The 16,851-nt window shown below is 34.9% G+C and overlaps 1 protein-coding gene across 3 annotated transcripts in view; it reads left to right on the top strand.

Annotated features, from left to right (window-relative positions):
- Nucleotides 1–16,851, top strand: part of LOC140786609 (uncharacterized) — a 35,724-nt gene that overhangs the window by 5,080 nt on the left and 13,793 nt on the right. For 2 of the 3 annotated variants that reach the window (XM_073135174.1, XM_073135176.1), the window contains 6 exons: nt 22–190; nt 294–372; nt 489–582; nt 895–991; nt 2,864–2,957; nt 6,772–6,844. In XM_073135174.1, the coding sequence (XP_072991275.1) occupies nt 22–190; nt 294–372; nt 489–582; nt 895–991; nt 2,864–2,957; nt 6,772–6,844 (606 nt within the window). The remainder of the gene's footprint in view (nt 1–21; nt 191–293; nt 373–488; nt 583–894; nt 992–2,863; nt 2,958–6,771; nt 6,845–16,851) is intronic. The other variant, XM_073135175.1, reaches the window with a different exon arrangement.

The raw sequence follows: 16,851 nt of genomic DNA, 5'->3' as shown, positions 1-16,851 counted from the left end.
CAAACTTTGACCTTGACTTAGATATCTGAAACTGTGATCGAGGATCGATTTGGTCTAGAGCATGGTACTGAAGGCTGGTATGATGCATTAGATAGTCATTTTAAGTGGCTTCTCCAGTACAGGATCAGTCCATTCTTTTGCAGATGGGGTGATAGCATGCGAGTCTTAACTTACACCTGTCCTTGGCCAGGTACATTGTAAAATGTTTGCTTCTGTATTATCCTTCTTTGGAAACATGGTTGCCATTGTATGACTGATATCCTTTTTCCTCTTCATTTCTTATGCTTTTTTAGCTGATCATCCAAGAGCTGATGAGTACTACTCAGATCCAAGATTAGCAGCATATGCTGTACCATATGCACCCATCTTGTGGTATGCTTTGAGCTATTTGTGTAAACGGTCCTGTGGCATCACTCGTTGTTGGTGTTTATATATATATATATGTTTGTCTGTATGCAAGCTGTTGTTTTTTTCTTCATGTGCAACAGTACTGACATGGAAAAAGATTCTGTGAGAAAAGAGGTTGAGATCTTGAAGACAAAGGCTCATTGGAGAAAAGCTTACTTTTATTTGTGGGACGAGGTATGGTCATGCTATTGTGCAGTCCATTGTGCTGTTAATTAGCTGGAGTTCCTGAGATAAAAAGTGCATAAATTTTCCTTCCATTTCCCACATTCATGGGGCCTCTTGCATTGGTGCCTTCTTTTAGGTGGATAAAAGCCATGTAGCATGAAGAGTTTGTGTGATATTTGCTAGTATCTTCTGTGGCTCTATGATCCTATTCATCTAACATGCTTATTTTGGCTGACCTCTCATTGTAGCTTGCAAGAATGTGATGCACATCAGCTAATGAAAAACTCTTTTTATTTGAGCTAATACTGTCTTGATATTCAGCCATTGAATTTGGAGCAGTATGATTTAATCCGAAGCATGTCTAGTGAGATACGGGCTTATGCACCTGATGCACGTGTTCTGACTACTTATTACTGCGGTGAGTACTTTATACATCTTATCTGAATATCTCATCTCTCTAAAGGAATATGATCTTTGGATGAAAAAGAGGGTTTTTGCATGCATACCCTTCTAAAGATCTCTTATTTGCTTGTATAGCCCTCAAAAGTTTTTATCTGCTTGTATATCCTTTAAAACACAGTTTTTACATATACACCTTAAAAAACCTTTATTTTTTTTTTGTAGCTATCCTCAAACCTAACTAAGCATTACGATATCATCAGTTTAACTGTAAAGAAACAGAACTACCTTATTCTTGTATGCACAAAATCCTTTCAATTAAGGGTATTTATGTTTTACATTACTAAATTTTTAACTTATAGTTGTCGAAATAAAAATCTAGAAGGTATCCATGCAAAAATCATTAGTTTTGAAAGGTATACACATAAATATGAAATTTGGAAGGGCATACATGCAAATAAGGAACTTTGGAGGGGTATACATGGAAAAAACCCAAAACAACTTATGAACTAGTAAGAAAAAGCAGAAATATTGTAAAATTCTTAATAACTTACCTCCAAGTGTGGTGGAAATCATTATGCTCTCATATAATATAGGATTTTTGTTGTGTGGGATACTATCTTCCTCCTCTCTCTCTATGCAAATGTCTATGTATCTCTATCTCTACTCTGTCTCTGTTTCTGTCTTTGTCGTCTCTACTAGTGGGTGTTGGAGTGCGTATCATGATAAGGATATATCTTGTCCAGCCATGCTGGTACAAGATGTGCTTGGAGGTATGCAAAGTGCTGGACTATACTTAAAATCTAGATCTCTCATATCTTATACCCTTTTCTACTTATAGCTAAGACACTTTACATTTATTTCTTGTTCTTTTTTCAAAAATTTTCTGAAGGTTCCAAATCATGATCAATGATCTAGATCGTTAAATAGATGGTCTATGATATATGTGTGTCAACCAGGAATTTGACTCTGAATTGCACAACCAAATCTACCATAACCAACAATGATAAAATCTTGCATCTCAGTTAATTGGGGTCCAGACACCTGAATCAGTTTTCTCTATCAGCCCTATCTTGGACATTGTCCTTTTAATAGAAGAGCCGTCGCATCCAACTAAGTTGTCTTTGGTCTTCTTCTGATTGGTGTGTTTTTCTCCTAATTGTTCGATTTATTCTTTTGGTGCATTACATGGCATCCAACTGGACATGCCCAAATCAACTTAGAAATAGAATCTAACTCCTTTCTGTTGAACAAGCTGTCCTGGGAAAGTTATCTTGGGGATCAAGTTCAACCTTTTGTCTACATTGATGCTCAAATTTACTAAATACGCATTCTATTCATTTTCTCTATCTTAGATATACTTATTTAAAATAATTAAATTCATCAATCAAGATAATATATTCATCAACACACCAAGTGTCATCATCTTGAACCTAGGAATGTGTCTCCAATGTAGTACTATGAATACTAGTTGCATAACAACGAAATTTCTGTTGCATATTTACCAATAGAACTATCAATTGGCAGTTGATTGATGATAACAATATCAGCACAAGTTATATGCATGGAGTGACATGCTCCCAATAGATGCTTGCTTCCTAAATCAAGTAAAAGACGCTCATCTTAGGTATGACTTGTGCAATACTGCGCTGCAATTTAGGCAGCAGGAGCCTTCCTTAGAGTTGAACTGTCTACTTAAATAGAGTTCGCTAGTTTCACATCCCATTGATGATATTATGAATTTATGATGTGATGTCCAGAGACATACACAAATTTCACTAAAGTATCTTAATGCCAAGTTCTGATACACTATCTGCTAGCTTGCTAAGAGTGTATCTTTGTTTTGAGAACTCGTGATTAATTTGTTTGCATGCAATGGATCTTTATGTAGGTCCAAGTGGTGCAGAATTAGCAGCTAACACTTTTGAGGCCTTTGTTGAAGTTCCCAACATTCTACGTCCTCATACCCAAATATTCTGCACGAGGTATGCTTTATTCTCCTCTTTCTAAGTACCTTATAATTTATGCTATTCAAAGCTCGCTCCATCCCTACATGCCGTCTCCTTATTTGGACTTGAGAAAATATCCTCTTTCATCATATGAGTAGGAATAGTTAATATTATTATATGATATTTTCTTTTGTCAGGTAGTATGATATATTCTAGTGATCACAAGGATTATAAAACACGAGGTATTGATAACATAATGAGGTCCACCACATGAAATATAGATGAAGCCTAGGTAACAAAATGATAGGTAATAATGACTATAACTTGGGTCTGATCTCCACTCCCCATAAAAAAGAAAGAGAGAAACGAGTCAATGACAATTGACGATAAATAACAGGGATGTGGTGATTTCTTCAAAGTTGATAATTATGTGGCTGGTAGAGCAACTTGATAGTTTCCAAGATGAACTTTAGTTATTACATATTGCATTTCTCACATTGCAAAATGTTGGAAATGCATTGACATTCGTCATATACCTTCCTAGAGAGATTGCCAATGCCATTTTATTTTACTATAAAGAAGACTCAAGGTTATTCTCATAAATATGATAACTTATAAATATTTGAGTTGATGCATAAAAACTAGAGCTATAATACTTATATTATTTGGAGAAATGGGGGAAGTCAGAGAGGGAGAGTGAGAAGCATCGGGTCTTCTTTTGAAGTGAGAGAGATTAGAGGTGAGAAGGAGATGGGTGAGTGAGTTAGCAAGAGAGAGAGAGAGAGTGAGGAAGAGAGTTATTGGGAGATAGAGTGAGTGGGAGAGGGAAAGAAAAAAAATTTAGTTTGTGTGAGAAAGGAGGAGAGAGAGAGAGTGGTAAAAGGAGAGAGATGGAGATTGAAATATTAATATTTTTCTAGACTTCATATGTGTGTAATTTATAATTTATATATTATTATTTTTTAATTTTTAGAATTTTTCAGTATTTTAGAATCTATTTTAAAGTATAGGCCGATACATATTATTTTTTCAGATAGTTGATCTAGATCTTGATACTTGGAACTTTGGTTGGACATATGAACAGAGCCAAGGATTAATAGATAGAAGGTCCTTTGAGAGTTACTATATTCAAATTGTCATGGAAGAAAAAATAGTAAGGAAAGACACGAGATAATGTGGTTGACACCAAAAGTTGGACCAAAGGCATGATTATTGTTGTATCTCTAGATTGTCTTATCATAGTGGAATATTTTTTAAGCTACGACATGCACTATTAGTATGTTACCAGCGTCAGCTCTTGGATCAACTATTTATCTAACTTAGAACTAGTTTTTCTAGAGGTTATGAGTTCAAACCATGGTTTTTAGTTTCGGCAGATCCCAATCCGGATTAGCTGAAACAAATTGCGATCGGCCATACCTTGAAATAAGTCAATAGACTGCTTTTAGTGGGGTATCGATTGTATCGAATCTGTTTCAATTGAAACCACCTAGTATGGGTTAGTGAAATGGATCTGGCTCAAAACTGACCCGGGATTCAATGAATGATGTCTCTGTGTCCAAAAGAAAAAAATCCCACATATCTTCTCTCTCCATACTCCACCCCTGCGATGAAGTTAAGGGTGGCAAAAATTGACCCAACCCAATAACCCGACAAGATAACAACTCGTCTTTTAATTAGGGTTTGAGTTTAGTCTAATTAGGTTTGGGTCATAAATGGGTCAACTCGCCTAACCCAAATAGGGTCGTGTTCAAATTTATACCACTGACCCGTTTAAATATACGGATCGGGTTAGGTCAACCCGCTAACCCGATAATATATATACTAATGTCTAATATTCTAACCTACCCTAACTCTTACTTCTCACTCACTCTTATTCTCTCTTTTTCATCGGTCGCCGCCTCCCTCCCTTTTTCATGAAGCCTTGCGTCCTACTCCTTTTTTCATCAACCTAGTAGGGGAGCTACTCTGGTCGATGAGATTAGCGCTGCCGCCTTTGCTGGCTCTGCCTCCATCGCAAACGAGCTTGCGGTACGGTACAAGATCTCCACCGAGTTATGGCTCGGGATTTGCTGTTGTTAATGTGATTGGTAGAGCATATGCTGTTGTTGTTGTTGTTGTTGTTGCGTCGTTGCCACAACGGCCACCTCCATTGCAGCTGAGCCTGTCGGACAAGTTGTTGAAATGGGCGAACATGGTCTCAATTTTTGGGCTGGAAGTCCTGACGGGGAGGAAGTCGTCGTAGAGCCCTTTGATGAGTGAGCTCGATGCCGATTTGTACCGGAGCAAGCCAGAGCTCATCTTGTATTGCCGGTGTTGGGGTAGATTCGCTTCCTCCTTCTGGTGGCCGTCGAAGATACATGGGAGGAGGGGAGGTTGTAGGAGGTTGATTTTGTTTTCAATTTTAGGTTAGGGTGCTCCATCGATTACACCGGGTGATGGATCCGACGAGTTATGAGTGTCTATAATGGTGGAAAGCACTGGTGGTGAATGCTAGTGATGGATTCGGCGGTGGTGAACGGTGTCGATCTCATTTTTTAAATTGTTTTGTTATTTTGTATCAAGAATTATTTTGTTTGAGTTTATTATGTTATTTTGTATGTCATATTATTTTGTATGTTGAAACAATGAAGTTGATCCTTGGCACAATATTTTTGTGTTGTATAAATTGTTAATCGAGTTAATTGTGCCGTGTTATCGGGTTAATTATGTCGTGTTATCTTATTATCGTGTTGTGTTAACGTGTCTTGTGTATACGGCCCGTTTATTAAACATGTTACATAGTTTGTGTCATGTTACCCTTTTAATAATCGGGTCATGTTCGTGTATGTTAGATTTGATCCGTTTAATAATCGGGTCATGTTTGTGTTAAGGTGAATGTGACACGACCCGAATCTGACCCAATTCAAGAGAGAGCGACAGATAGCGAAAGAGAGTGGGAGTGAGCGACAGAGAGCGAAAGAGAGAGTGGGAGAGACATTGAAAGAGAAAGAGAGATGAACTAAGGTCATAAGAGAGAGGAGAAATCACCAGATCTGTCGTTAAAGGAGCTTGCCAAGCGTTTTCTTCTATGGATTTGTGTTGGAAGACTTTGCTTATCAAAGTCTACTTCAATAGACTATGTAGAGAGAGCGAAGAAGGTTGGTGGCTTGGTGGGTTTCGGGTCGTATCCAAATGGGATTCGACTATTTCACAACCCATATCGGGTTGTTTCAGCCAAATAGATCTGATACGATTGGTTTTTGCCGATCAGACCGAAACTGACCAATTGATTGGTTTCTGGGTAGGCAATCCCGATCCGCGGCCGAAACTAGGAACCTTGTTTCAGATTAATTGAGCCTGTTCTTGGCATTGTTAACTGAGCCTGTAATTATTTGTATGTTTAAACTTTGGAAAAAGTTTTAACACTTTTGTAGCTTTTGCTTGTGCCATGGCAAAAAAACTAATCCTAAGGTGGAAATAGAAGGTTTGTAGTTGAGATTTATAAGTGCGATAGGAAGTGGTGGAGTTTTGTCCTTTTCACTTTTAATGGCTCATATTTAATTATTACTTAGGTTTGAGGAATATTCATGCAAGTCTGAAGAGCTTTGAGGGGTGTACATGCAAAAACCAATGGTTTTAAGGGGTATAGGTGGAAACACCAAATTTTGAGGGTTATACAAGCAAATAAGAGAATTTTGAGGGATATACATGCAAACAACCCTTTCCAAAACCTATAAAGATTGCGTTAGGATATCAAAAGATGCTTTTCCAATTAAACTTTAATATGCACATCTGTGTCAATTTTACGTTATTTCATCTGACACATTTACTGTTTGTTGTGTTGCCTTATATTGTTATACTTTTCCAGTGAGTGGGTTCTTGGTACTAGAGAGGACTTGGTGAAAGATATTATTTCAGAACTACAGCCAGAGAATGGGGAAGTAAGTCATCAAATTTGATCTTCCATTGTTTAGTTGTTTATAATCAAATTCGTAAATTCGTAAATTATCTTCCATTGTTTAGTTGTTTATAATCAAATTCGTAAACTTGAGAATACTATTTTTACCTTCTTCAAGCTTTACGTCTTATTAGCTTTTGTTGTTATATGATGATGATTTGACTTTTTGGTGTAACTACAACATCGTTGCCACCCTTATAGGTTAAAATTAGCCACTGCATACAATCAACGCCTAGCAAATTCTTTGGTTGAACTAAGATTCAAAAAATCGGGATTGAGATTGGGATTGGCCTTTTGAAAAACGATACTTATTGTTTGGATGGGCCATATCGGCCGTATCGTTTGCCTGGATCATATCTAACTTTTTAATTATATAAAATTCTAAATATTATTTAAAAAGGCAGGAGAAATTTTAAAAATTCAGAAAAAATTATAAAAAATAAAAAAAGAAAGAAAAACTATGGTACAGTAAAAACTGAGAAGAAAAAGAAATTAGAAAGAGAGTGAGTGGAAGAAAACCAAAAAAGAAAGAAAAAAAATCATGGTGCAGTGAGGAGAAGAAGAAAAGAGATGAAAAAGGGAGAGAGTGGAAGAAATAAAAAAAACTGAGAGAAAAATAAAGAAATAAAATTAAAGAATTATATACAGGAGTTTGTCGGAGTTCGCCAGAGCTAGATCTCTCTGTAAGAAAAACAATGGCTATATAGTAAGGAGAGAAAAAGAGAGAAAAAGAGTAGAAGAGAGAGAGTTTGGATTGGGCCTAGATTAGGATCGAGTTTGGCCGATCTCGATCCAGATCGGCCAATTCGGCAAACCAATGGGTTGAACATTATATTTAATTGAAGCCTATCTAATTTTATCGACGATGAGTCGATGATACTTCAGACATTTGATGTTAAAAGGTCCCTAATATGGAATAGGTACATGTCTAAGTGAGGGAGAGGAGAGAGAAGTAGCAGTAGATGCATATTAAGGGGCCTCTAAACTTGCATCATTAGGGATTGGATAGGAAGAAGAAAGTTATTTGGGTTGGGTTTTAGTCAAAACAAACCTAGATCACTTAAAAGGATTTCGGGAAGGTTCTTTCTCTGGTGCAGCTTTAAAATGACTTTGAAACCTTTCTCCTTGAGGGCCTCCCTTTATCCCTTTATTCAATCTAGGCCTTACTAGCCACAATTTACATCCTATAAAGTATGGATATGAATATGGCATTTGGATATGATATGGATGCGTTGATACGACAACCTTAAAATAAGGATACAATAAGATTAAGATATGTAACTCATATATGTGTATATTTATGTCTATATATATGTTAATATAAAAAAATATAGTGTACCTTCTTAAGTTCTTATAGTTTTGTCAAAATTCAAAGTGCTCCTTGAACTTTTATTTGTAAAGCTTAATGCTCTTGTAGTTTTGACTTATGTGATAGGTAGTTTTTCCAAGGTTTCCCAAGATCGGGATTAGGATCGGTATCAGCCGTATTGGCAGTTTGTATCGAATTGAACTATTTTTTAATTACGTAATTCTAAATATTATTTAAAATGCAGAATTTTTTTAAAAATTTAGAAAAAGTGACAAGAAAATAAGAAAATAAAAACAACTCACATATGAAGCCTAAAAACTTAAAAAATGTATTAACTTACTCATCTAAATATGGGGTATCTCTGACATATAATAACCTGTCCTTTATTTCTCTAATCTATGGAGTTAAGGGGTCTTCTTTATTAAAAACATGATTTAAATTAATCAGTCGTTCATTTTCTGCCTTTCTTCTTAAATTTCTTTCTCTCAATCTCATATTATAATGATAAAAAACTAACTTTTCCAATCTTTTCATTATCAATTAGTTATGTATTCTGGTATAGATTAAAAAGAAAGTACAATTTCTTTCCCACTGTGATGAAGACACAGTTTGACTTAAAATCTTTTTTGCTATTGGTGTCAAATTTGGTCTCTTATTCATAAATAGCCCATATTTTTTTTGATTGATTATTTTGCTATGTTCGTTGTCTCATATAAGAAACTCATCTCAAACTTGTCATCACTGTCTACAAGTTATAATATTTTGACAAAAGACTCAAATACTATGGTGACAAATGTAATATTATCCTAAAATGTATTTTCATGAGCCATGTTCTTCAAAGTTTCATCTAAAGTTTTATCTTTAGGTTTTATATTCTTAATTTTTATAGATCACTTCTGTGATGTAAATATTTGTATAATATCATCCTTGTAGCATATGATGCTCTCCAAGGCTAAAAAATGAGTGACAAATTTAGTGACGCCGGGTCTGATGATCTCTCTACTATCAGTCATCTGCCTAAAGAAAATTAAGAACCTAACTATGGTTATATATAAAATTTGTCAACCTCTGACCTTCATATATTACCATGTCAATTTCAGTCTCTTTCACAATATCCTCTAATATTAGATCAATATAATGTGCAGCATATGACGTCCAATATAAATGATGTCCTTTTATCATAAGTAAATTCTAGCCAATTGAAAGGATCTTCTGATCAGTTCATAGATCATTTTGTCCCTTTCGAATGCTTCTCGATCCTAAAGTTCTCGCATTTCAGCATCTTTATAATTGGCCCATTATCAGTAACCACTTGGACTACTCTTTTTTTCACCTATTTCTTGTACCACATCATCCATTAACTGATAAATATAATTTGAATTTTTTGAAATGAGCAGTAGCACCCATAAACTTCAGAAATATTGTCCTCATGCCTGAGTACACTATAATATTAATTATATTTATTATGTTTTGTGTACTCTACCCATCACACATCAGTGTACAACCAAATTCATTTTAATACCGTTTAAATATCTTAATGTAAGTATGAAACTTATCTACCTCTGAGTTAAAATATTTAGTAGCAATATCATCTGAACTAGGAGACGGAATGCCCTACTGATTGTATAACATCCATCATAGTGTGATAATAAGCACTATTAGCTATATTGAAATGAATATAGTTATAGAAGAAAAATTTAGAGCTAGCCCTACCAATGTGTTTCTTTACATTTTTAGTTCTTTTGAGAGCTGTCTCGATAGAAGTTTTTGTACAACCCATTTTTTCTAAAGATATGTATCCATTGGTGTTACGACCCGAAGTCGGAATCGTAATAAGCCATGTACCTCTATATGCTTGAGATACACAACGCTTTACTAATACTTTCTAAGTATACAATGGCAAAAATAAATAAAAAGAAAAGAATTTGCTTTATTTAATTTAAACCAAACGTAATGAAAATAATCAATGTCATGCTTAATGTGGTTCTAAACGAATTGAATTAACAAATAGTCTAAAACATAAGACTAAAGGAACGGAAAGGTAAATGAGTAGGTCCTAATTGGAGGTAGGGTCCCGGTGCATCTCGCTCAGTCACCACGCTGACCATTACCTGAAATATTAGAAGAAAAAATTTCATGAACCAACTATAGCTTAGTGAGTGAAATTCACTCGAAAACTAAATAAATCTAAAATTTATAATGTTAAAAAAAATTTCAAATTCAGCGATATAAAATGACAATTTCTACTAAACATGCTCTTAAATTAACGACAATAATAATAATAGTAAGTCATAACTTGTACCATGCTTAGTTTCAACATATTAAAATTTTTCTCAAAATAATAATGTTATTTGCCTTAAATGGGTTTATACCGTGTGGATCCACATCAATTAGAAGTTACTTCGAAATGATGCTTGGGTTTTATCTTCATAGTTGATTCGATTATGGTTATCAGGAGGTGTTACTAAGTGATAAACATACTTTATCTTTTCTACTAACCGTTCAGAGAAATTAGAGTTACCTCAGGAAGTCTTTCGATTTATCCTAGGACTGTTCTCTAATTCCGCCAGAGTCACCTAAGAAAATCACCGCAGTCATCTAAAATAAAACTTTGCTATGGACTTCCAGTTAGACTTGAGTCACTACGGAAAGTCGCAAGCGATCTATACCGAGACTGTTATCTAAGTCATACCAATACTAGTTATATTCTTTCCTACTAAAATTTGAAATTTGCACGAAGTATAGCAATGCACTGGATTATAATAATTAAATTGTACACAGAAAATGTAATAAATAAATTTGCACATAGAAAATAAAATAAATAAATTTGCACATAGAGAAATACGTAGTCTAATAAAAGGTACGGAATATAATATGAATAAATATGTACGTAAACCTACTCACTTGAGTCTAGGTAAGACAATTGAAATCTCAAATCTCTAGTCTACGTGCTAAAATCACCACCTTTAATAATAAATAACAGTAAAATTTTAAATTAAGTAATATCATGATTTTTAAGATTTAAAGCTAAATAGCTAGAATAAGTTTATTTAAGCCCAATGGATTGGGCTGGGTTGTGGTTGGTCCGCAAGCCCACAAGATTTCAATTAAACGGGTTGGGCTAAGTCCCAACAATAGATTAAATGGATCCGAAATTTAACCCGAACCCGCAACTTAAAAAAACAAAAGGAAAGGGGTCCACCGGCGATCGCCACTATCGGTGGTCACTGGCCACACCCCGAGCTTCCCGCCACGATCACGGCCATGGCAACCACATGATGTGGAGAAGTCGCCGAGGACGACCAACACTCCCAACTCATGGTCGGTGGTGATCTGAGCCATGAAGGCTCTCCTAGAGGCCAACTGTAGTGCGAGGCCAACAACTTGGAGCTCCTAAGCACGAGCGGCAGTGACCTGAAGCCGTTGATCAGCCTGATTTGCCGACGAAGATGCAAAACCCAATTTAGGTATTTTCAATCTACCTTAATAAACTTTAATTAAAATTGAGGGATCGGAGGGGACTGATCGGTGAGCTGTAGAGTGGTTTTTGATCGCTGGGGTAGTGCTTTGGCGCTCCGATTCGATGGCGAGAACTCTGATAGTAAAGGAGAAGAATAAAAGGGAGATGAAAAGAGGGAAGAAGGGGGCTGTGGTCAAAGAAAAAGAGAAGATTTATGGTTTGTTTTATAGAGAAAAATTAAAATCTAAAATAGATTTAGATTTGGCCGAGATACTCGCGGCTGCCCCGTTGTTTGTCGGTTAGGGAGAGGGTGAATCTGCTGTAACACCAGGAGTCTTAGGAGTAAAACTACTGCCCTTCTATTCTCTTTCTCTTTGTATATGAACTAGATCTAGATCTCTGAAAGTTACAACTACTGTTTTTTCTCATCTCTTCCTCCTTTCTATGCATATTTTTGCTCTTTTTCATTGCCCTCCTCATCTGCTTCTTCTCACCATCCTCTCCACTCTGCTCATTGCTATCATCATCAATGTGTACAAGATTATGCATCAATTCTTTACAAATCATTGACTCTCTCTGTTGTGTAGATTGTTTTTTTTTTTTTTGCTAATTAGATGAGCCAGTATATATTTTTTAACCTCCAAGGACACTTGAGTGCAAATTGCTATATTTATTTGCCTTTCAGCCAAATGTTCTTTCAAACGGTTGACACCACCACTCATTTCCTTTCTACATCAGTTGCATTTAGCACGTTTTTTATCTTGCCTAATAGTGCTGTAATTTTGCCATCCAATACAGATGCATCATTCGCAATGATTCAGAAGCATTCTAGTATGATCAATTGTTTAACTTGCATCCTACCTGGTTTGTAGCTTGAGATCAATTCAAGTGGGTTTAAGTGCCAAACCAGTACCTTATAATATGTTCTACTTTAAGCTTGTTAACTTCAATGACATACAGTTTGAGGTTTTCATCCTACCAGAAAATATTGCCCAAATGGTATGACTGGAGCTCTATTCACCTATATTCAAATCAAACATAGGGCATCTAAACTTAAAATCCGGCACATGATGGTGAATTCAAGCATCTTTGAATTGCTTCTAGGCGTGGTTTGAAGTTTCGGTTTTAGCTCCATTAAAAAATGAAGCATTTCTATTGATTTTGGTTCTAATTTCATTGTATTGGTGGAGATCTTTTCATAAAGATTCTTTTTTATCTTGTTTTTTAGTGCATTACATGACATCAAATAGCATATAAGCAATAAGGTTGATATTGGGTTAGGTACAAGTTGGATTCAAGTCAAATCCAACTTGGAATCTAAAATATACTTCTAAAAAAATTGTAATTAGGGCTGTTTTGTTTAGATGCTAGTTTTGGGAGAAGTTTTAGATTGGATAGGAACAAATGCAAAAGGTTTTGATCAAGTGTTTCAGATCAGATGAAACTTCAAACAATGGTTCCAAGTATCTTTTAGTAATGGATATGTAAAACTAGCATGATACATATGAACAATACACTACAAAAATGAGATGCAACTTTGATCGTGATTTGTGGTGATATCTGAGATTCTGAGGACATCTATCTAAATTTTTTGACTGATTTGATCCATTTAGATGCTCCTATACCATGGAGAAGATCAGTATGACGTGCATCTCTTTAGTGTATTGATATTCACATATGCATGAGTAAGAGACTTCCTGAATTAGCTTATCTTGAAATAAGAAGCTGTGTTAAATAGTTGAGACTTGATTCAAAATTTCAAACCTCAGCACCGAATTTGCACTGGCTGAACTCCTGAAGGTAAGATTCTAGTGCAGCAAAGGCAGACATAAAACAAGCATACCTCTTTCATATAAATGTCCCATATTCCCTTCCCAGAATCCCCTCCCAATCTGTATACTCTCTGGGTTTCGTTATTGCTTGATTTCCACTTATTCCACTTGGAGAGATTTGAACCAAGTAAGGAGACTGTTATGTGTGTGAGAATAAATGGGATAATAGAGTTTTTGACCAAAGTAGCCATCTTTTAAACTTTATTTATGGAAATAGATGACACCCTAAACTTAATATCAATGGGAGTCTATTTCACTATAGCCTAAAGTAAAATGGTAAACTGTTAAGCATTTTATTCATAATGCTGATGTGATCAGCGTTTTTATTGAAAGAAAAATTGTTGAAAAATTCAATGCTTTACTAGGAAAAGAGGATACACATAAAACTCTGAACATATGATATGTCATTATGAATATGCAAGAAAAATGAATGTAATAATTTGTTCAAAACTTAATCGGACCTCAAATGTGAAAGATATATATAAAAATATAAAAGAAAAGTTTATAGTGTCGTAACTTTGTACTCGGTTATCTATTTTAGTCATAAAATATGTCATTTTAAAGATATTAAAAAGATCTATGAGTTTGAATCTCATAGCCACTCCCCGCAGTTGAATGCGCTTAGAATTCCAAAATAAGACAATTCCTTCAAATTTTAAAATTTTCATTTTTGTTTGTTTGATAAAACGTTGAACTATTTAGTGTTTTCTAAAATATAAGATGCTGAATAATTTAGCATTTTATAAAACGAACTTTTTCACATTTCCATCTAAAAGTAAAATGCTGAACTTATCAGTATTTTACGTAGGGCTATAGAGACAGACCCATTTTGCCATTAAGTTTGAGGTGTGGTCTATTTGGGTAAATAAATTTTGAAAAAGGGCTAGTTTGGTCAAAAACTTGAATATATGCACATGTAACTTTTAGAATGTATTTATTAATCTTTTTATCTTTCAAAAAGTGAAAATTGAAATTATGTAAGTCTACCTATATTTGTCATTAACATTATGAAGGTCTAGTTTCCCTGTAAAATTTGTCCTTGACATGCAATATTTTATAAACACCAAATCAAGATACATACACTTTTTCCCTTGAACATGGAAGAGGCATGGACATGTCCATAATTCAACAATTTGTGTTTTTTTACTTAAGGTTCGTCGGATCGGCCAATCCCGATACCGATCCGGATCGGGATCAGCCTGTTTTAGTTAAATCGGGTGGATCTAACCCGGATCCGACCCGGGGACATCAATTATTGATGTCCCCAAGCCAAGCCAGGCAACTTTATCTTTTTTTGACTTTTATCTTATTTTTTTTTCACACACACTCTCTCTCTGGTAGGGACACCACTTTTTGTCACGTTTATTCTCGTAAGCACAAAATGGCTGCACCCATGGCCCTTTGGCTTAACGAGGGTTGTGACTAGTCACATTTTAGGGCTATTTTCGTCTTTTATCTTTTACTTTATTTGGCTATATAAATACTTGTAATCATCTTTTATAGGTGAATAAATATTTTGAGAGCTTTTGCCTATTGATTGTTTGTTGGTGGATTCTAACGTCGGTGGATTCCGACACCCCGATTGGTGGATTCCACGAGTTTGATTATTTCTCCCTACTTTTTCTTCTCAACTCTACAATCAAGACGTTGTCATGCATCACTCTCTCTCTTTCTCTCTTTCACTCCTTTATCATTTTCTTCAAACTCTCACTCTATCTAAATTCTAATGGAGAGATCTAGTTTCAACGAAAACTCCGACGAACTCCGACGATACAAATCTAGCTCTGGCGAACTCCTATGACTATGGTTCATCAACGACGTCGTTATCAGAATATACATACATATCAGCGACGTCGTTATCAGGATGTTGCTTCCTATGACTATGGTTCATCAAATATTTATTGTTTCGAACTATCACATGATCCATATGCTGATTATTATCCTCAGTATCCTCAGTATCCTCAGCATCCTCCTTAGTATTCTTAGTATGAAGATCCACATATTGATTATTATTCACCTCAGAGACAACAAGATCCATTTGATATGAATAATATCATGTAATCACTCTTTGAAGCACCAGGTCCTAGATACCATTATTTACAAACTTATTGTGATTATGATGAAGACGACCACAGGGATTTACGAGAGCCAGCTTGGCATTAATCGAAGTTTTGACTTTTGAGTAAATTAGTAGTTTTGTTTAATTTTTAGGGCTCATATGTGAATAATTATTATTTTTTTATTTTTTTGTCATATTTTCTAAATTTTTTAAATTTTTTCTGCATTTTAAAAAAATATTTAGAATTTTTTGTAATTAAAAAAAATCTGATCCGATCCGGGCAACCGATCCGGCAGATACGTATCATTTTCTCGGAAGGCCGATTCCGATCCCGATCCTGATTTTTCGAACCTTGTTTTTACTTTTGGTTTAGATTTTTGTGAATCTCAGAGAAAATGCTCAAACTATTTTGTCATAGAGAAAATTATGCATTTGTTTTCTTTGATATGTCACAAGCTGAAATTAGAATAATGACCACCCATGTACTCGAGATACACGAAAGTCTTAATGTTTTTCCAAAATCCATAATATAAAAGATCTCAATATAAATTAACTCAATTAGATAAAAACTCCTTAGGTAATAAAGAGGTTCAAAGTTAGACAACTAATAACTTTCAAAATAATACTAAAAACAAATAATGTGGCTAGAGGGAAACCAAATCCTAGGTGGAGATAAAAAGGTCCTGGTACATCATATCCATTCACCATGTTGATTAACATTTGAAATTAGAATCATGATTGGTTGTATACTCCAATAGAATTTAGATTAGTGAAGGTTTTAATATTGACTTTCAAAAATCCACTATATAGAAGAACTCAATATAAATTAATACAACTCAATTAGATAAAAACTTTTAAGGTAATAAAAGAGGTTCAAATTTTGACAACACCAACGACTTTCAATATAATACTAAAAACAATTAATGGGACTAAAAGGAAATCAAATCCAAGTCGAGGTAAATTGGATCCTGGTGCATCATATTCATTCACCATGCAAATCAACATCGAAAATTTGATAAGAGAGTTTTATGAGCTAATAACTTTAGCTCAATGGGTGAATCCATCCAAAAGCAATCTAAAAACTATAATCTGTAAAGCATGTTTTTAAAATCCAATACTCAACAATGTATAATAAAGCACTAAGTAATAATAATTTGAGTAACAAACTGATGATATACTCAAGTCTCATTATGCAAGATTTCTCATCTCAAATAAATATCATATTTCTCATTTTGAGTCTATATTCGTGGATCCACTTTAACTGTAAATGGTGCTTAGGTCTTTTCCTTATAGCTGATACTGTTAGGATTATCAGGATGTACTCGCACCC

This window comes from Typha latifolia, chromosome 4, assembly GCF_019914945.1.
Source record: "Typha latifolia isolate L0001 chromosome 4, TyphaL0001v2, whole genome shotgun sequence".
Lineage (NCBI taxonomy): Eukaryota > Viridiplantae > Streptophyta > Magnoliopsida > Poales > Typhaceae > Typha > Typha latifolia.
Note: the sequence above shows the minus strand (reverse complement) of the source record. Positions and strands in the feature narration are given on the sequence as shown.